The sequence below is a fragment of the Geotrypetes seraphini genome, chromosome 6 (assembly GCF_902459505.1).
Source record: "Geotrypetes seraphini chromosome 6, aGeoSer1.1, whole genome shotgun sequence".
Classification (NCBI taxonomy): domain Eukaryota; kingdom Metazoa; phylum Chordata; class Amphibia; order Gymnophiona; family Dermophiidae; genus Geotrypetes; species Geotrypetes seraphini.
Genome location: NC_047089.1, coordinates 225,946,348 through 225,968,114, shown reverse-complemented (window position 1 = coordinate 225,968,114; position 21,767 = coordinate 225,946,348). Strand labels below are relative to the sequence as shown.

General features: G+C 41.7%; 1 protein-coding gene across 3 annotated transcripts in view; it reads right to left on the bottom strand.

The window, feature by feature from the left end:
• ZBED1 (zinc finger BED-type containing 1) overlaps positions 1–21,767 on the bottom strand; it is a 404,682-nt gene that overhangs the window by 111,328 nt on the left and 271,587 nt on the right. For all 3 annotated transcript variants that reach the window (XM_033947481.1, XM_033947482.1, XM_033947483.1), the window contains exon 4: positions 2,114–2,215. In XM_033947481.1, the coding sequence (XP_033803372.1) occupies positions 2,114–2,215 (102 nt within the window). The remainder of the gene's footprint in view (positions 1–2,113; positions 2,216–21,767) is intronic.

Sequence of the window (21,767 nt, the reverse complement as noted above, 5' to 3'; positions counted from 1 at the left end):
TTTCAGTGACACTAGTCAATAATACTGGGGTAGAGTGTGGAGGTTCGACTTCAAGTCTACAGAGAGCCAGCGATAAAAGCTGTTCTAAATTGGTTTATTAAGAAATTCACAGCACAAAGCTGGGTTACAACAAAACATATATATTAAAACAAACAAAAACCTAATTACACAAGTTTAAGTAATCCAGCATAACAAATCACAAACAGAGGATTCTTCAAGACTTTAAAACAGCTTTAAGTTGTTCAGTTTCCTGATGTCCAATGGGAGTTTATTCCATTTGATAGAAATTTATTTATTTATTCATTCAATTTTCTATACCATTCTCCTAAGGGAGGTCAGAATGGTTTACATGAATTTATTCAGGTACTCAAGCATTTTCCCCTGTCTATCCAGGCAGGCTCACAATCTATCTAATGTACCTGGGGCAATGGAAGGTTTAAGTGGCTTGTCCAGGGTCACAAGGAGCAGTGTGGGTTTGAACCGACAACCTCAAGGCTGTAGCTTTAACCACTGCACCATCCTAGAAGTCATAATGTAGTAAAAGTGAGCCAAGTATAGGACAATCCAGCCATTGTGACATCACTGATGACGTTGGCTCTCAGGCATTGGTGGAATGAGGCATTATGTCATCACAATACCAGCTCTGGTTATCAGAGGCTGAAGCTTTTCACACTATTTATTTATTCAGTTTTCTATACTATTTTCCCAGAGGAGCTCAGAACAGATTACATTAATTCAGGTACTCAAGCATTTTTACCTGTTTGTCCTGAAGGGCTCACAATCTGTCTAATATACCTGGGCAATAGGGGGATTAAGTGACTTGCCCAGGGGCACAAGAAGCAGCACGGGGTTTGAACCCACAACCTCAGAGTGCTGAGGCTGTAGCTTTAACCGCTGTGCCACACTCAAAAACAGACAAAATCCAGTTACAAAGAAACATAGCGGCAGATAAAGGCCAAATGGCCCATCTCGTCTGCCCATCCACAGTAACCGTTATCTCTTTCTCTCTCTGAGAGATCCCACGTGCCTATCCCAGGCCCTTTTGAATTCAGACACAGTCTCCGTTTCTACCACCTCTTCCAGGAGACTGTTCCACGCATGTACCGCCCTTTCCGTATAAAAGTATTTCCTCAGATTACTCCGGAGCCTTTCACCTCTTAACTTCATCCCATGTCCTCTCATTGCAGAGTTTCCTTTCCAATGAAAGAGACTTGACTCATGTGCATTTATATTTAGTAGGTATTTAAATGTCTCTGTCATATCTCCCCTCTCCCACCTTTCCTCCAAAGTAACCAGATTGAGATCTTTAAGTCCACACACCATTTTTGTAGCCTTCCTCTGGACCAACTTCATCCTTTTTATTCAGATTTTTTATTTTTTTATTCAGATTTTTTTTTGGTGGTGGTTGGGGGGACCATTGACCACTGGGGGAGTACATGTGGTCTTTACTTTAGTCAGTTTGGGTACCTTTGTGGCACTTAGGGCTTTTACAAAGGTGCGCTAGCATTTTTAGCGCATGCACTGGATTAGTGCACGCTAGCCGAAAAATTACCGCCTGCTTAAAAGGAGGCGGTAGCGGCTAGCATGCGCTGAAACCTCTTGCGCACCTTTGTAAAAGGAGCCGTTAGATGCTTCTAATACAGGTCTAGCTCTGGACATCCAAGTTCCATCCTGGAAAAGGTTTGATTATAGCCACAAAACATCCAAGTCTAAGCCTTCCCAAAGGCCGATAAAAGCAGGTCTCCAGCATGTCCCCATGGACGCACAGCAGCTGGGGCACCTCGCAAGAAGTCCAGAAAGATGGTTTCGAAAATCAGTGCTTGGACGTCCCAGCGATGAGGACTTCCAAGTTCTTGTTTATGCCGTTTTTTTGGACGTCTGCATTTTTTTTGAAAATGAGCCCCTTAGTATTTAAAAATATGCATTTATTGTTAGGTGCTTCCAATGACTTCCATCAAACTGGCAGTATAGAAGATTTTATATAAATATAAATAAAGAAGTGCATTTTAAATATTTTTACCAGAATTTTCCTTGCATTTCTAATAAAATAATTGCATTATAGGGGAAGTGAGTTTGTCAGATTGGATGGGAGGAATGAAAAGCTAAGACTTACCATTGTTAATCAAAACATGCAGCGGGAGATTCTTTGCTTTAAACTGGAGCACAAAATTTCGGATGGACTTCATGGAAGCCAAATCACAGTGTATGAATTCCACTGAGGGGGAAAAAAAAGCAAGGGGTACAGTCAGCTTTCAGTGAGAACAAATAACCTGATCAGGCAGTATAGAGGTGTTGCTCAGTTTGAGCTAATCTTCCTAGTATGCATGGATCCCTTCTCTTCTCCTCCCCCTCGACCCAAGAAGCCTGCACAAGGTTCAAGAGATCATTCTTTATGAACGGATTGGTCGTGAGCATAGCATAAGAGGAAGGAGAAGAGAATTTGGATTTAGCTCATGCTTTTTTCAGTAGTTCAAGGTGAGCTAAATTCAGGGACCATAGGCCTTAAAATCTAAGAGATCCTTTTACAAAACTACATTAGGTGCTAATGTGCACTTAATGAAGCTTAAAAGGGCTTAATGCAGGAAGTGTTTATGTTTATTTAAGATTTGATATACCGCTCCTGCATTTTACTGACTTAAGCGGTTTACAAAGTATCAAACTACATTTCTCCCTTGTTATTCGCAGGGGATAGGGGCAGAGCCGGACCGCGAATAGTGAAATACCACGAATATCCGGCTCTGACCCACCCTCGCCTCCCTCCCGCCTTCCCCCGGCATCCCGGCCTTACCTGGTGGTCTAGCGGGTTTTCGGGGCAGGAGCGATCTTCCTACGCTCCTGTCCCGTGCAGATCGCCAATAAGAAATGGCGTAGGAAGATTGCTCCTGCCCCGAAAACCCGCTAGACCACCAGGTAAGGCCGGGATACCGGGGGGAAGGCAAAAATATGGGTTCCCCCCCCCAAAAAAAATTGCGATTATGTGAAATCGCGAGTGCAGAAACTGCGAATGGGGAGGGGGAAGTGTAAAATGAAATTTGGTACTTGAGAAAAACTACCTTATTGTCTTGAAGACTCACAATCTGATTAAAATAAAAATATGTAATACATTTCCAAGATCAAAAATCAAAGAAATAGAAATAATGAAAGAAGATTAAAAATAAATAAAAATAAAACAAATTTAAGAGCTAGAAAAGTCTCAGAAGCGGCCTGGTAACAAACAGTCCTATTTTAGTGCAGTTCTTAATACAACTCCCAGCACAGCACAAGTCACAGATCCGTCACTGGCAGAGCTTGAGAGCATCAAAGAAACTAACATTTCTTAAAACATATCCACTAAAACTGTTAAATGAAATAAATAAATCCAAATCAACACGAATCAGTACAAATGAATACAAATTAAGGCAGATTGCGGTTCCCCATTCCATTATTCAATTCGGAAGAGCCATTTGAAAAAGTGCTCAGATATCCTGAGGTAAGTTTGGCATTAGCATGCGCAAACCACAAGCCAAACAATTTTTTAATTTTTTGCTACAACGGGCAGAGAGCGGGCATTTCTGCGCTAAACAGCGTATGGTAGATTACTGTACACTATGCGCCAGATTCTAATAATCGGCACAGTAATTGACTCTGAAAATTAAAAACCACTTAAAACAATGGTTTTTTTTTTTAAAAAATGGAGGTGTCTAAGGGTGCCTTCAAAACCGGCACCATTTTCCCATCTAAGGAGGCATCTTACAGCGCCTAAGGCCACTATGGGCTCCTTTTATCAAGGTGCGGTAGGCGGATACTGCACGTTCAACCGCCTGCCACGCTAGTCGCTAACGCCTCCATTGACGAGGCGTTATTTTTTTGGCGCGCCGTGGGGGATAGCGCATGATGAAATGTCTGACGCGCTAACCCCCGTAGCGCACCTTGATAAAAGGAGCCCTATGTTTATTAGCATTTATAGACCGCTGTTCGATACATCATCATAGCGGTTTACATAGTACTACACAAAAAATATAAAAGAACTCCATCATCAATAGGAAAGTTAAAATACAAAAAAAAAAAAAATAGAGAAAGATTCTTATGAAAATAGAGAGAACCCCATATAAGATTATAAAACTTAAAATACTATTCTAAAAGCAGCAATTGCAAATCTTTCCCTCCCCCCACGCTTGTACCAATATGACACTAAAGCTGTGGGAAAGTTGACCTTATAGCATACCCTGTTGTGAGTTTTCCCCCATGTGCTAAGGCTTTTCTCCTGCAGCCAGAACGTAACAGTTTTCTATTTTTCAAATTAATAGCAATGAGAGCCCTTACTACCGTCCATTTTCTAGGACTAGTCTTGTGCAAAACAGTTAGGGCTGGATTCTGCAAATGGCGCCATTTGCCCACATCTCCTGTCAGTTTTTTCCCCCCAAAAAGCAAGGATGTCATTACTAAGTACATAAATATTAATAAACAGCAGCGACCGGCCTGCTATAAATAATAAAAGTCCCATCTAAGTACTCAGACTATCTGATATCTGATTTTGAATGGTATAATTTAAGGACTTATGTTACATAATAGCCACTCTGGTTTTCCACCCTACACCTGGGCAAAAAACTGCTGACCACATTTATTATGTAGTTGCCTCAATTCCTCATAGCTTAAATGTGTTTATTGAAAAAAAAAAAAGAGTATATCAGCATCTTTCTTCTCCAAAAAAAGAACATGTTGTCCTTCTCTTAATTGGGTCATTCATTCCCTTAACATTAAGAAACAGATATGTTGCATACAAAATGGCGAATTGAGCAGATTTGAGAATGACAAGGGGACAAAGTTTGTCCCCGTCCCCACCCCATAGGCCCCATCCCCGCAGGCACTGCCCCCGTCCCATCTCCACAAGCTCTGTTCCTGTCCGTGTGGACTCTGTCCTCATTTGCACAAGCCTTGAACACTTATGGTGTTTTTTTTTTTATTATTAAAGTATAAAAAGGGACAATATTCTATACAACTGTTTATAAATCATAAATAGAGCTGTCTATTTCTATCTGGTTTTGGTACAACCTTCCCAAAGATTCAGTTGCCTGTGTTTTTATATCATCTGGGAAGGTATTTGGATGGTCTTTCAGACATTAGTGTTAAAGAGAACCTAAATTGTGTAGTGAATGAACAGGAAAATAAGTACCTATTAAATGTTAGAAATGTTCCTTGATGCCAGCAATGATGGATGAATCTGTTGCAGTAACAGAAAGATGCTTCAGCAGCTGGGCACATGATGGAAAGACATTGTAGATGGCAGACAAGACACGGATGATGTCATTTAACAGTAGTTAATTGAAATCCAAAAGCAGCTTCTGCGGTCTTTTTTAATCATTGAATTCAGTTGCCAGTTGTCCAAGATGTGTTAAAGTTTTTACATACTGATACTAGTCTCAAGTTTTTAGAGAATGACACAGGGACAAATTTGTCGCTGTCCCCACACCATCCATGTGTCATTTCTAGGGCAGACACACTCTTGTAGCCTTGCCTTATCATTATGGATAAATTTTCTTGTCTTAGTACCTTCAGTAGAAGCCCCCCTCCCCCCCCAGAAAGCAGTCGCATGTGAGCGTGAAACTGGTTCCAATAGCACAATTGTATAGGAATTTATATTATATACTAGTCTTATAGCCCGTTACATTAACGGGTGCTAGAATATATGTGTGTGTGTCTGTCTTTATTTCTTTCTCTCTCTCTCCTTAGCCACTTTCTGTATTTCTGTCTTTCTTTCTGTCTTTCTTTTTCCTTGGCTGTCCACTACCATCCCGCACCCCTCCTGACCCGACTCCCGCTGTCTTTCTTTCTGTCTGTCTCTGTCCCTGGCCCCCTTTGTCTGTTTGTCTTTCTGTATATGTCCCTGGCCCTGTGTCTTTCTTCTTTTCTTTCTGTCTCCCTTCCTCCCTCTGTCTGTCTGTCAAAAGCAGCATTCCCTCCCCCTTCCATTTCCCTCCCCCCACACCAGTTCCCTGTACAGCAGCATTAGCGTTTCCTCTACCCTCTTTCCCTTCCCACAGTGGCGACTACAAACGCAGGTCCGAGTCATTTGCCGCCGCCCCCCCTTCCGTTCCCGCGGGCCCGACTGGCGATTTAAGCAGCGTGTGCATCAGTGTTCACACGCTGCTTCGGGTCCTTCTACTGCCCTGATTTACTCAGGCACGTCCGGAGCAAATCAGGGCAGTAGAAGGGCCCGAAGCAGCGTGTGAACACTGATGCATACGCTGCTTAAATCGCCAGTCGTGCCCGCGGGAACGGAAGGGGGGGCGACGGCGGCAAATGACTCGGGTCCCGGGCAGCGGAAAGTTGCTGGGCTCCGCAGGCCTCCCCACCCCACCATCCTAACGTCAAACTGATACCTGAGGCCGGCCACCACCACCACCACTTCCACAGCTCGCTCGCGCTTCGGCTGGTAGGTGGAGAGCAGGGAAGCTTTTGTGATGCGCGAACACGCAGCAGCAGGACGGACCAGAAGCCGCGCCTGCGCACTTCCTATGTATTGCTACAGCTCACGGAAAAGCGGCACACACTTAGGAACTGTGCATGTGCGGCCTAGCATTTTATTATATTAGATATATTTTACAAAATATTTACTTTCCAAAGTTAAGAGCACTTGGCCAGAAATTAACAGATGAGCTGCCAAATTATCCATCCTATGAACTTTTCACCATACTGCTGCTGTAATTATTGACAAAATAGTGATCCACATTTCTTTTTCTTCATCAAAGCAATAAGATAAATACAGTCAAACCTCGGATAGCGAGTAACATGGTTTACGAGTGTTTTGCAAGACGAGCAAAACATTTCATTAAATTTTAACTCAATAAACGAGCGTTGACATGTAGTACATATACGTGAGTCACGTCAGGTATGCACAATATACGTGTGTCACATTGCTGATCGCCGTTGAACATAATACAAGCACCCGCAGTTCAAGCTCATACAACATACAAAATCTTATGCTGAGTGCAGTTGAATGTAATAAAAGCATCACGTCCAATTCACCCACAGTATAGTGAACTGTTCGAAACGAGCGAGGTCTTGCAATACAAGTACGTACAGTACGGTATTTTGTACTAAAGTTTTGGGGTGGTGGAACTACTCGTCTGAGTTTCCATTATTTCCTATGGGGAAATCCGCTTTGCTATACGAGTACTTTGGATTACAAGTATGCTTCAGGAACGAATTATGCTCACAAACCAAGGTTTTACTGTACTATAGTGTGATCAAACTGATAGCAGAAGGTGGAAGAGTTGACAGCTGTTACAAATTAATACCCTAAGATAACCAATTTTATGCAACATATAAATTCCAACATGGCTGTTAGGCCCTTCCACTGTCAGTATTTTTCCTTCTTCCCTCACAGGCAGCTTTCAGGCAGGCTCCCTCCATTTTTTCCTGTTCTGCAGTGCAAAGGCACACTTCTTGGGCAGCTGAAGGAGCCCTTCTGTGGGCATCTGGGGCAGAACTAGAGGCTATATCTGATATTTTTTCACTTTCTATTGACACATCTCACTCCGAAACTTGTAAGTTTTATCTATTAGCTCTTTAAATTTCTCATCATACAGCTCTTCAGAACGCAACACTGCCAATTCTACCTCAATCTTCTTAGTTTCCTCTTGGATCTTAGGTTGTAATGTTTTTATCAATAGGAGCATTAGGTCCAAAAAGCAGTGATTAAGAATTTTATTCCACTGTTCTATAAATTCTTGATCTTCTACAAACAATTTTAGAGCTCTAGACATATGATGGCCTCTAGGTATAATTTCTTGCTTACAATAGTCTACTAAGGAGACGCCATGGGGCTCATAATCGAAAGAGAAAAACGTCCAAAAACCGGCCTAAGTTGCACTTGGATGATCATCAGTCAAAAACGTCCAAGTGACGATAATAAAACCGGGTTTTGGACGTATTTCAAAATGACCTAGGCCTTCACAGTGCCGCTGAATAACCATAGCTAAACCGGGTATTTCAGGAGGAGTGTCGAAGGCGGGATTTGGGCGGGACATGGGCAGGCTTAGACTTAGTCGTACTGCATGTATAACCGAAAGTTATACAGCACAGGATCGACGGAACTTGAACGTTGTGACTAAGATCCTTTAAAACATGGTCTAAGTCACAAAAACCCACCTGAAGTGACCAGATAAGCACACACTACCCCAGTGATCACTGACCCCCCCCCAACCCTCATAAAAATATTAATCACAACTTAAAAATTGTGCCTCCAGAACATCATCACCTGGCAGCCTGGCATAGGAAAGCCTAGTCATGCTGCACAGAGGTGTCTTAAGCCATCTTGGGGGTGGGTTAGGGACCCATGGAGAGGAGGATCCATGCCCATAAGCCCCTGTAATCACTGTATTGATATTGAAACATGTACACTCCCCTATATACCCCCCAAACCATTTTTTTACTGGCCTATAAGTGGCTTCTGCAGCTATAAGGACTATTGGGGTAGTAGATAAGTGGGTCTAGGGGATTCTGGAGGTGGTTTGGAGGGTTCACCATGACCTATAAGGTAGTGAAGACATGGCACCCTTTTTGTGAAGTTCACAGTAGTGCCCTGTAAGGTACCGCACTATTTAGGTGCCATGTCTGGGTGTTCAGTCCATCACTTTGCAGGCCCCTCCCACGTCCAACAGGGCTTGTTCTAGGTGTTTTTGACTTGGACGAAAAGTTGGATGAAAATGTGGTATAAAGAAGGACGATTTAGCGACTTGGATGATCAGATCGACAGGACGTATACTTAGATGATTTTCAAAATGAAAAAAAAAAATTTGGACGTTTTTTTGAAGATGTGTCCTAAGCTGTTTTTTTTACTTTGGACGACTTGCGACTTAGACGAAAACAGACTTAGACGTTCCTTTCGATTATGCCTCTCTATGCATTTCTAATCATATAACATCTCACTGCTGATTCAATATTTCCAATATTTATCAGTCAAATCACTGCTATCTTGATTGATCCCTAATGATGGGGTATTCAAAAGTTCAAGTCTCTGGCTTTCTGTAAATCCAAGGTCACTTTTCCACTGTTGTGCCATTATATCTCGTTATTTCTAATATTACCACATTAAGAATGAGAAGCACATTAACAATACCAAAAATAAATAATAGGAATGTGCTATGGCTCTAATGTACGGAAATGGGGCCTCTTATACAGATTGTCTAACCCAAATGTGTCATCAAACCAGGACAAAAAAAAGAAAGTGGAGCAAAAATACCTCAGTTTTTCTTCATGGGTCTCAAAAAAAAAAAAAAACTCCACTTTTGACAGTTCTCAAACATTTATCTCTTCAACCGCATGCCACTTTCAAAATTATTTCAATGATAGTCCACTTTCGGCTTCAAACCGAAGATTTTCTGTAATTAATCTCGGGACCGCCATTCCCAAATACAAAAGAGTTCAAATATCAGCAGCGATTGCCATACTTAGGCCCCCTTTATATATAACAATTTTATTGAAAGAATCAAATAAACAATACAATAGAATAATACAAAAATACATTCAATACAATAAAAATCAAAATAAATCATGCAAATTTATATCATTCTTTCAAATTAAATTTCCATATGAACTAATCCAATCTTATCTACACCCCCCTTAATTCCATCCCCTACCCCCCTATTTCCCCCCCCCTAAATGAAATTCCTCACCCTGGATGAAAGTTGACAAAAATAAAGAATTAAAATAAATAACTGGAATGTAATTATTAAACCTAATTTTCATAATAAATCATTGATAACCAAACTTCATATTTTTGGTGAAAGATTCTGAATATAAGGATTAGGCCCCCTTTTACTAAACTGCACTAGAGTTCCTATGAGCGTCAGGAGCAGCGCTCAGCACTGGGCGTGGCTCCTGGCACAAAAAAAACGCTACCCCGCGGTTTAGTAAAAGGGGGCCTCAGTAATGTCGAAAAAGAACTTTAGCTGCACTTTTGGATCTCCAAGACTCCTCTTCGCTCACGGTTGCCCATCCCCTCATGTTGCCGGATCACCAAGGCTACAATGCCTTCTGCATTTGGTCTATGGAGTTTCTCTAATATTCCCATTCTCGACAGAGAAATCCTCATTGCACCGGATTGGCTACGTCAGGGATTGTGCCCAGACCCGCCCAGCGGTGTCGTGCAGAACTGGTAAAATCAAAGATATCATGGAAAGACTCAACTCAGTTCATATGTACAAAAATTAGGGGTATTAGGGGTGTTTTACAAGTTCCATTTACCTTAGAAGCAAACTGAGCTGCAAATCCGGTGTGCAAACTCAGAATTTTTATTATTATGTATATTCAACTTGTTGTATTAGGGGTGAGTTGACTAAGGCCATATCATTTCAGTTAAAATTAACAAAAGCCATTTTGCAAAGGTCAAAACATTGCTCATTCTCAATTATGACTGGAATAATATTTCTCAGCTCTGGGCAAGGACATCTGAAGGTACACACGACAGCAAAACTCTAGATGCTCTAATACTCCCGCTTATGCATGTAAAAGCTTTGATTTATTCCCTTCTTAAGTTTCTTTTAATTAAACTACAAATCAGGGACTGTGGTACATGTCAGTATTTGGATAAAATGAAAGTGGCTGAGATCATTCATTCTGCCAAAGAACAAACACATTTGGGAAGTGACATCATACAATAATTTTCTTTCATTTCCAGCTGGAGAATATGCAGTATAACTACAGTGATAACTGGTTTTAAAACAGTAGCAGATAAGAAGGGACTGCAAATATTACACAGCTTTAGATTAAGCAGCTGGTTCCTTTTCCTTAAGTTGTCAACAAGAATCTGTCAGTGGTTCCCAAACCTGTGTTGGGGGGGAGGAGGTGGAGGGAGAAGGGCCAGCCAATTAGAGTTTCAGGCTATCTGCAATGAATATTCATGAGATAGATTTCCATGATGTGCCTTCATTGCATGCAACTTTCTTTTATGTGTAACACAACTTTTGATCCTGGGCAGTAAATGTAATTTCCTTATTGCTCATGCCTAAAAATGTCTATTTCCATGCAACTTTGCTTTTGTGACCAGGATAGTCAAATTTTGCAATTTAACTATTTAAACTGTGAAATTGACAAATTTTCATCTTTTCATTCTTATAAAGTCATAAAAGGCAACATATGATAATCACAATTAACATATTCATATTGAAGTTCTACAAAGATGATCACAGAAGATTTAGAGTGAGTAGTTTTTTTTGAGATTTGCGATTATATTGTAAGGTAAAAACAAAAGACTATGGATGTGGATGTTCTGAAAGATGATTTTTATACGCTCTTCACAATAAAAATACAAATAAAAGTCTGAATAAGTAATCCACGTATGATTGTTCTGATGGACCCTACACGGTCCGTGTTTCAGCGAGACCGCCTGCCTCAGGGGTCTGGATGATGTAGGGCACAAAGATAAAAATATGAGCAAACCAATGTACAGTACTCCCCCACGAATGTTGAAAAATCACAAATACGGTTTTTAGCGGGGGAGACAGGAGAGGGCAGCTGGAGAGGCAGATTAGGGAAGATGTCTTGAATGTACATGAAGGCTGCCGACTCCTTAGCTAGAGCTGTCAAAAATTGTTTCATTAGGCCCAATTTGATGTGCAGTAGTGGCATCGGTGCTTTCTGTGGGACTGCTAGTGGTTCCTATTTGACGTTGTTTCTCCCAACAGAGAACTCGATCCGCTGCGGTCAATCCTGCATTTGGGATAGCAGAGACACATAGGCGCACTATAAAGGCGGAAATAGCAGGGAAATGTGGCAAAACCACCCTGGAGACCCATTAGAAATGCCACCATTTTGAAGTTACTAGAATCAGGCCCTTAGGCCAGGATTTTGTTTAGGACACCCAGTCTCAAAAGCCGACGGGTGTCCTATACAGAATCGCACCTAATCCCACATAAAAAGAACCCAATTCTTTAATCAATGTCCATACTACAGACACCGGTTAGAGAATCGGGTTGCTGCTGAGCTTATCATGGCAAGGGATCTCCCTGCTGCAATAAGTTTAGCAGTAACCCGTCCCCATCCCCCCCGATGACTACTGGCAGGAGGGATGCCCATCCCCTCCTGCCAAAACCCCCCATTGTAGATCACCCAGACCAACTCCTGGACCCACTCCACCCCCACCCGGACCCCTGCACTCCCACTAGAATCCCTCCTAACCCCACCTGATTCCATTTAGCCCAGGTGCCTAAAGCCCCATCTATGGGTGGGGCCTTAGAGGCCCCTCCCTAGTGCATCCCACAATGCACCGGGAAGGGGCAGGCCCGCCAATCGTATAGAGGCAGGCCTGCCGGCTGGATGAAGGACCCATCCGACTGGCCAATATAAAGGTTAGAGGGGAGTCGGGGGGGGGGAGGTTTGGGTGGGGTTAGGAGGGGTTCTAGTGGGAAGTGCGGGGGTACGGATGGGGGTGGAAGGGTGGTCTGGGGGGTGGGCGATCTACGGGGGTTGAGAAGGTTCTGGCAGGAGGAACTGGGTATCCCTCCTGCCGATGATCTACAGGGGGGGTTCCAGCAGAAGGGATGGGGCATCCCTGCTGCCGGCGATCTATGGGGGGGATTTGCTGGGCAGGAGGGACTGGGCATCCCTCCTGCCGTGATCATTAGGGAGGGAGTTGCCGGGCAGGAGGGACTGACCATCCCTCCTGCCTTGATTGTTAAGGAGGGGGTTGCCAGGCAGGAGGGACTGGGCATTCCTCCTGCTGTGATCATTACAGGGGGACGGGATGGGCAGAAAGGACTTGGCATCCCTCCTGCCGCGATCATTAGGGAGGGGGGGCAGGCAGCCGCTAAACTTATTGCAGCATTTTGCTGGCCTACATTGTACGCATCTCCTGCTGGCCTAGGGAGACTCATACAGCCACCTAGGTCCACCTAAGGCTACTTCCAGTCCAAACCACATCCACGCCTAGCCTTAGGGGAGCTTAGGCGGTCTTGTGCACCTCCCTAGGTTCCCAGAGGTGCCTCCAATGTAGGCAGTCTGCCTCAGGATGTTTTTTTTTTTAAACTTGCATTTCAATTGGCTGGTTAGACAGCGGTAGGACGCCTACTGCCACCTACAATCAGGATGCCGTTTATACAATCCTGGCCTTAGTGTCCATTTTTGCGCCTAACTTTGGGCATGAGGATTTACTACTGATGAAACTTATTGTAAATCCTTTCCCCAACTGATGGCAGTTGGGTGCATGAATAACCCTAGTTTATAACATTGTGGCTAAATTTCGGAAATGCCCCTCCCACCAGTATCCTTCCTAAGGCCACACCCCTTTTTGAGTTGAGCTTGGGTTACGATATGGCTCCAGAAAAAGGAAAACGGGTTTTATTTCCATTGATTTCAATGGAAGTAAAACTCAGATGTCTTAATCCATCCTTTTTCTGGAGCCATATGGTAATCCTACGTTGAGCGCAAGGCAATTTAGGTGTGCAGAACTATAGAACAGAATACACAGATCTGTGTGCAAATCTTAATTAATGTGAATTACAATCAATAATTAACAGCCTATTATCTAATTAATCTGCATGTGAATCTGGGATCTGCACTCAAATCTGGGCAACCTTTAAAGAATTTGGAGGTAGGCCACCAGCTATAAAATTGCTCTCCAAATGTTTTGCAGGGTTGTATTGTATCTATTCACCTTTAGCAATTCACTGCCTTCAGTTTTATATTTTAATGAATTCTGAGAGCAAACACAGTGTTAAGTTAAACAGAAGATATACACTCTCCCTCTGTATTCATTGTGATAGGGGATTAACAGACCCGCGAATACAGAAAAACCGCAAATTTTTTCATTTGTTATTTGCGGTTTTCTAAAAAAACCATCGTGAATATGTTAAAAACCACAAATAACGTGGTGGGAGATCTGGCCTGTTCCTGAAGGAGAGGCAAAACACGGTGAAGAAAGTGCTGGGAATCGGCGATTTTCAATGTAAACGCTTGGAATCAGCGATTTCTCTATGCAAGCCGACGTAATTTGGGGGAGGAACCAGCAAGCTAAAAACCATGATTGCTGAAACCGCGAATACGGAGGTAAAAGTGATACATAGAGGTATGGTGTCGTGTACTGACATATCAGAACGGGCAAGGAATAAAAGTATGCCTATTAAGGCAGAATACAAGACTTTAGGTCAGGGGTGTCAAAGTCCCTCCTCGAGGGCCGCAATCCAGTCGGGTTTTCAGGATTTCCCCAATGAATATGCACGAGAGCTATTAGCATACAATGAAAGCAGTGCATGCAAATAGATCTCATGCATATTCATTGAGGAAATCCTGAAAACCCAATTGGATTGCAGCCCTTGAGGAGGGACTTTGACACCCCTGCTTTAGGTATTTAGAGATAAAGAAAACAGAGACTTTAGATATTTAGAGATAAAGAAATAGAAGAGATTAAACCAAAACCGAGAGAGTGGCAGCCCCTTTACATAATCCCTCGGAGATTCAAAGAATTAGATTTGGCAGCCATAAATTTCCCTTCAGCCAAATTAATAAAGGAAAACCAGATGGCAGAATGGGTCATATGGCTGCTGTTTTTATTATTGTCGAAAATCTCCCCAACCAGTCTGTTCCAAATTATTCAGGACCACGCTGAAAAAGTAGCATGGCTTGGGAACAGGCTTTGCTAACAGACGGCGAGGATGATTCTGGCTGAGAGATTCAAGATACTATGTGCCAGGCCCTTCTTCCTCAGTACAGAAGATTCTGAATTCTGGAAGCACCTTGAAGGGCAAAGCAGTATTCCCCCGTAGGAAAGTGGTGATCTGAAATGTCCTTATGCAGCCATCCTCTCATTAGGGGGTGAAGATAGCCCTGGAGGTCCTACATAAAAGAATTTATAGGGGTATCTGTTGCTTTAATCAGAGAAAAGAAATCTACAAACCAATGCACCAGAAGTAAAATAAAGGGTCTTGATGGATAGAACAAGACAAAGCTTGAAGCTTAAACTAGAGTACATGAAAAGAGAAAAGGCAAAGTTATATTTTTAGGCGATCCACTCCCCCCCCCCCAAAAAAAAAAAAAGTGTGTTTAAACCAGGCAAGAGCAATACTTGATGGACCATTGGTCTGACCCAGTAAGGCTATTCTTATGTTCTTTTCTAGTTCCACAGTATCTTTTTTGACATAAGACAGGGGTGTCAAAGTCCTTCCTCGATGGCCGCAATCCAATCGGGTTTTCAGGATTTCCCCAATGAATATGCATGAGATCTATTTGCAAGCACTGCTTTCATGGTATGCTAATAGATCTCATGCATATTCACTGGGGAAATCCTGAAAACCCGACTGGATTGCGGCCCTCGAGGATGGACTTTGACACCCCTGACATAAGGTGACCAGAACTGAACACAATCACACCATGGAGTGATGCAGAGGCACTAAAATAGTGTTCTTCAACCACCGGTCCATGGACCAGTGCCGGTCCACAGAAATTTCCTTCTGGTCCACAGGGCCAGCACGTGCATCAGGCCCAAAACAGTGTTCTTCAACCGCTGGTCCACGGTGCGTTATCTTCGAGCCAGCTCCCTCTTCCTCACTGATTCAGTGCAGAAAGCCACGGGCAGCGGCTCCTACGCGCGTCCTGCGCCTGAACCGGAAGCCTTCTCTCTGACATTGCAATGTCAGAAGGAAGGCTTCCAGATGAGGCACGGGACGTGCAAGGTGCAATTAGTACTGTTATGGGGGTGGGGTCTGGGGTAGAGATGGGTGGGGTCTGGCCCACAACTTAGCCCAGTGTTCTTCAACCGCCGGTCCATGGACTGATGCCGGTCCACAGAATAATTCTTTTATTTCTACCGGTCCATAGGTTTAAAAAGGTTGAAAAACACTGCACTAAAACATTCTTACTCTTTCCCTTTTCTAATAATTCCTAGCGTCTTGTTTGCTTTCTTGATTACTGTTAGGCCCAATTTGCATTAAGCGAGATGTGCCTAAGAACTGATAGAAGAAATGAGCTTGAATTAATAACAACCAGATAATAAGGAATAAAGTTTGGATAAATAGCTAAGTAGACTTCAAACAAATGACAAAGAATAGGGGAGGGCAAATGCAACAAACATGCAATACCGTATTTAGTTCAGCTCCATTGGCTCCCGATTAAAGTCAGTGTAGAATTTAAGGTGCTTATGCCACCTAGTAAAAGGTCCCTTTAGTGATCTTTGCCTTAGTTATCTTATATTAAGGACTTTTATGCAATTTGATTTGACAATATGATCAATTTAATGTTTTTGTGTTTCCTACTTAAAGTTGTTGCATGATGGATGAATATTGTGAAGCTAATCTTTTTTGTATTGTACTCTTGTTAATAATGTATGATATCGTTGTAATCTACCTAGAACTTACTGGTTAAGCATAATATAAATGTCCATTTTAAACTGAATCACATTTGTGATCCAGACTGGCTGCTTAAGGAGACAGATGTTAGGCTTGATGGCTTTTCTTATAGGGATGTGCATTTGTTTGAAGCACCATTTCCTGTGTTTTTCTGACGTTTTTAGCCTGGAACAACAGGAGAAGCTAGGGCTGCATTTTGATTAAAGTTTTTAATCGTGATTAATCACATAATTAAAGAACCAATACCAGAAACAGAAGCAAATAGCATAGTAACATAGTAGATGACAGCAGATAAAGACCCTAATGGTCCATCCAGTCTGCCCAACCTGATTCAATTTAAATTAAAAAAAAATTTTTTTTAGCTATTTCTGGGCAAGAATCCAAAGCATTAGCCTGCCAACATCTTATTTCTGTCCCCGATTTTGGAGCTGTCCATGAGAAGCTAAACAAAGCGCCTGGCCTACCTAAGTACCACTAGTCAAAGAAATCCATTCCCAAAACTGCCTCTTTCCTCATTGTGCTTCAAGACTGAGGAAGTGCGGGGTGCCACCAGTCGCCGATATGCACAGTTTATGGATGAACTCAGCATGTTGGGGAGTGCAAGTGTCCATTGCTGAGGCAGTAAGGAGGAAAACAGATTTCTTTGATTGACAAGGGTTCAGCTACCCCACCAGCCATTGAACACATACTGAAGCTTTAGAGGAGAAGGAGCCCCAATATCTTCCTTTCTTCCTCCTTTCCCCAAATCCAACTCTTTCACTCTTTCCCTCCATCCAGGTCCAACTCTTTTTCTCTCCCTCCATGCCCCAGTCTATTTCTCTCTCCCTCCCTCAGGTCCATTTCTCTCTCCCCCCCCCCTCCAGGTCCAACTTTCTCTCCCTCTCCTTCCTTGCACCTGGTCCATTTCTCTCTCCTTCCCTTTTTTCCCTGTCCCAGGTCCATTTCTCTTTCTCCCTCCCTCAAGTCCAAGTCTCTCTCTCCCCTCCCCTAGCTCTATCTCAATCTGCCCCCATCCAATTCCCTCCTTTCCTCCATCTCTCACCCCTGGCAACAAGAGTCTTGTCTGCTGATCAGACTCCTACTATCTGCAACATCCCTTCATCACGTGCCCAGCTGTCAAGCATCTTACTGTTACTTCAACAGATTCATCTATCATTGTTGGCATCAAGGAGCATTTCCAACATTTAATAAACACTTATTTTTCTGTTCATCCACTACATGGTTTAGGTTCTTTTCTATACCCATGTCTGAAAAACAATTCAATTACCTTCCCAGATCATGTATAAACATAGGCAACTGAATCTTTGGGAAGGTTGTACCAAAACCAGATCATAATGGAAGGATCTATTTGTGATTTAAATAGTTGTACAGAATACTGTCCTTTTTTATACTTTAAAAAAAAGATTTAAATATAAAATCAGAAGTGTCTGAGGCTTGTGCAAGTGAGGACAGAGGTATGGATGGGTGCGTGGTGAGAGAAGTGCAGAGAAGAGAGTGCAAAAGGAAGAGAATATAAGAAGGGATACAGTACAAGCAGAGGTGGGAGGCTGAGGGAAGAGAACACCTAGCGTCGGAAACATGCACTAAAGTCTCCTACTAGTCACCTACTCACACAGCCACTACATTGCTATCGAGGTACACTTTACGCCTGTCTTTTCCTACTAAGAGCCTGAGAAGAAACACCACTTTGTGAACAGAGGAAGAGACATGTGGCACTATCTTAGGCTGATTAGGAAAATGTGTCCCTTTTCAGATTCTGCTCAATTAAAGTAGGAATCCAGACAGCAATTATCTCCCATGTCAATTAGTGTAATCTCATATTTAGCTATTTAAATGATCATTAGCTAGACTGCATTTAGTACAGAATGTTGCAGTTAAACCATTATTGGTACAAAAATCGGGATAGAGTGGCACCTTTAGTGGGTCACTCCACGGGCTGCCAATTGATCATTGAGTGTTATGGGCAATTTTATCTCCCATCGAATCTTCATTAATTAGAGCTCTAGGTGGGTTACAGACAACATATTGTTACACAGAATTTTGTATAGGGTTAAATGTTACAAAGAATTCTATTCGCTACATAAAAGGATCCTTTTATTAAGGCGCGCTAACCAATTTAGCGCACGCTAAATGCTAAGGTGTCCACCTTAGCATTTAGCGCACGCTATATCACTTAGCGTGCCTTAATAAAAGTTATCCAATTGTTATCAAATTATACAGTACATATAGTCTGAGGTAAAATATCATACATAGCAGCTGGCTATTAATACTGTCTTTGTTTAAGAACATAAGAATTGCCGCTGCTGGGTCAGACCAGTGGTCCATTATGCCCAGCAGTCCGCTCATGCGGCGGCCTTTAGGTCAAAGACCAGTACCCTAACTGAGACTAGCCTTACTTGCGTATGTCCTTGTTCAACAGGAACTTGTCTAACTTTGTCTTGAATCCCTGGAGGGTGTTTTCCCCTATAACAGCCTCCGGAAAAGCGTTCCAGTTTTCTACCACTCTCTGGGTGATGAAGAACTTCCTTACGTTTGTATGGAATCTATCCCCTTTCAACTTTAGAGAGTGCCCTCTCGTTCTCCCTACCTTGGAGAGTGTGAACAGTCTGTCTTTATCTACTAAGTCTATTCCCTTCAGTACCTTGAATGTTTCGATCATGTCCCCTCTCAATCTCCTCTGTTCGAGGGAGAACAGGCCCAGTTTCTCTAATCTCACTGTAAGGCAACACCTCCAGCCCCTTAACCATTTTTGTCGCTCTTCTCTGGACCCTTTCGAGTAGTGCTGTGTCCTTCTTCATGTACGGCGATCAGTGCTGGACACAGTATTCCAAGTGACTTGTATTATTAGTCTGAGTCTCTTTGGACTCCTGGTAGGGATTTTTTAAAAGTCATTTTTATTTATTTTGGTGAAACAGTGTGCATTTTGTGGGTTTGTGAATTTCAATGGGAAGTGAGTTCCACACTTTTGCTTAAACTGCTAATTCTTCATTTAAAATTTTACAGGGGACTATTTCAATAGTATATTCCTTTGTGAACATGCTTTATGCTCAGAGGTTGAAATCCACTTGAAAATAACTTATGTTAAAGATGATAAATTATAAACCAAAAGGAACCATACTATTACTAGTCGAGCCCCCCCACAAAAATGGAATAGATTGCCAGAGTGGTCTGGGGGCAGAGATAAGGCAGAGCAGGAAGTTACCCAGTCAATGATAATATTCATTCCGCTAATCAGGTAACTATACTCCAAAAAGGCTATCCCAATTCTATTATTTATTGTTCATTTAAAGCTTTTATACCGCTGCTAATGACTGGGAGAGTCAGTTCAGAGTGGTTTATATGAGCTTTGTAATGGTGTTACAATATACCATCTAAAGAAGATACATTATAGACCAAAAGTTATTCATCATGAAATAAGGATTAGTTTTTAATTATGTAGCATGAGGCTGTATATTCATGCAATGTTTAAATTTTTTGATAAATAAATGTCATTAATCCATTCATAATGTCACAGACAATTTTTCTATTACAGATATTATTACGGATGCTTGGTTTTGCATTTCTCAAAACTTAATTTGTGTCTTCAGAGAACATGCTTCTTCTTCACAGCAAAAACGTTATAAAATCTACAGTTAAGAAGATTTTAGCTACATTTTTCTTTGCAAATAGATGTACACAGAATCAACCCCTTACCTGTTAAGTGTGAAGTTTATATATCTGCACAGGCAGCTAAGTGTGAGGCGGGAGGGGCAAGTGATAAAAATGAAAGTGAAGCCTTCCCAGTTTGGGAATATTTTAATGACATGGGTAAGGCAGGTATGCATGCAAAATGCAAATACTGTAACAAAGAAATGCAAGGCCTGGTGGCCCAAATGAAACATCATGAGAAGTGTTTTGATGACGATAACAAAAGAAACATGTTTGACTAGGAAGGTTCTTCAGCTTGGTAAATGTTTTGATTTCAATCATATTTCTTAAAGACTGCCTTGAAGAATTGTTATATTTGTGCAAAAATATATTTGTTATTATTACTGCATGTTACCGTCATTTTTATACAGTTGTTTTGAAGAAATAAAGGGCTCCTTTTACGAAACCGTGGAAGAACTTCTTGCCATGGGCCGGCGAGGTAAATGCTCTGACGCTCATTCAATTCCCATGAGCATTGGAGCATTTACCTTACTGACCTTACTGCACTTCTGCAGTTTAGTAAAACCCAGTAAAAGAGTCGAAACAAGCAAATATTCTTTTTTTGGCAGTGAATGGCAGTAAATACAATGAATACTACTAAATAAGCAGAAATGGTATCAAAATTAAAATAATAAAATAACAATAATGACTTTTTTGTTTTGGGGAATCTATCAACAACCTAAAGGATTCTGAAAACTATCCACCTTCGAGATCACCATCCTCCTGATCTAGTTTCAGAGTTATCTCTCCAGGATAGTGTTTCAGTCACATCATATACATCACATATCCACCTAAAAGAAAAAAAAAAAAATATCCAACCATCTAGGATCCACCATGGATAAGTTTGTGATAAAAACAAGCAGATTAGAAAAAGAGGTAATTGATGAAAAAAATTGTCCAATTTGTTTATGCAACAAACTCTTCTTTCTGTCTGATTGAAAAGATATACTTCATTAATATGGTTCAATCACTGAGACCAGGATACAGTCAATCCAGCAAAGCAGATGTTGCAGGGAAACTGCTAGATACAGTGTATGATAGAGAAATGGAACAATATGCAACAGGTCTAAAGGTAAAATTGATAACCTAAGTCTTGATGGGTGGAGTAATGTCCATAATGATCTTGTTGTGTATGCTTGTATAATAAGAGAAGGGAATGTCTTTCTTGCAGAAACAATTGATACCTCAGGAAATGCATATAGAGCAGAATACTTTATAGGAAGCAGCAGCAAAAGCTATAATAAAATGTGAACAAAAATTAAAATGTCTAGGATGTAGTTTAGTCACAGACAATGCTGTAAATCTATCCAAGAGGTGAAAAAATTTAGAAGAACATGAAGAGAATACCAAGCTAATAACATATGGTTGCAGTGCTCATTTGTTATACTTCCTAGCCAAGGACTTCAGTGTCCCAAAAATAAAGACTAATGTTGAAATTGCTAAATACTTCTGGAGCAATCATTTTGCTGCAGCAGCAGCTCTGAAAAGAATGGGTGGAACCAAGCTACTGCTCTCACAAGATGTTAGATGGAACTTTGTGGTAAACTGCTTTGAGCTCTATATCAAGAACTGACCTAGTCTAATAAAAGTTTATGAACAAAATTAAGAGAAAATAGATGGTACTGTTATGGCCAAAATCCTCAACATTTCTGAAGCTTTAAACAAAATACTGAAAAATAGCTGTTTTATTGCTGATGTTGAAATTGGGGGGGGGGAACTGAGTAAGCACTTAAAAACATAGGGAGAGGCAAACGATTTGTG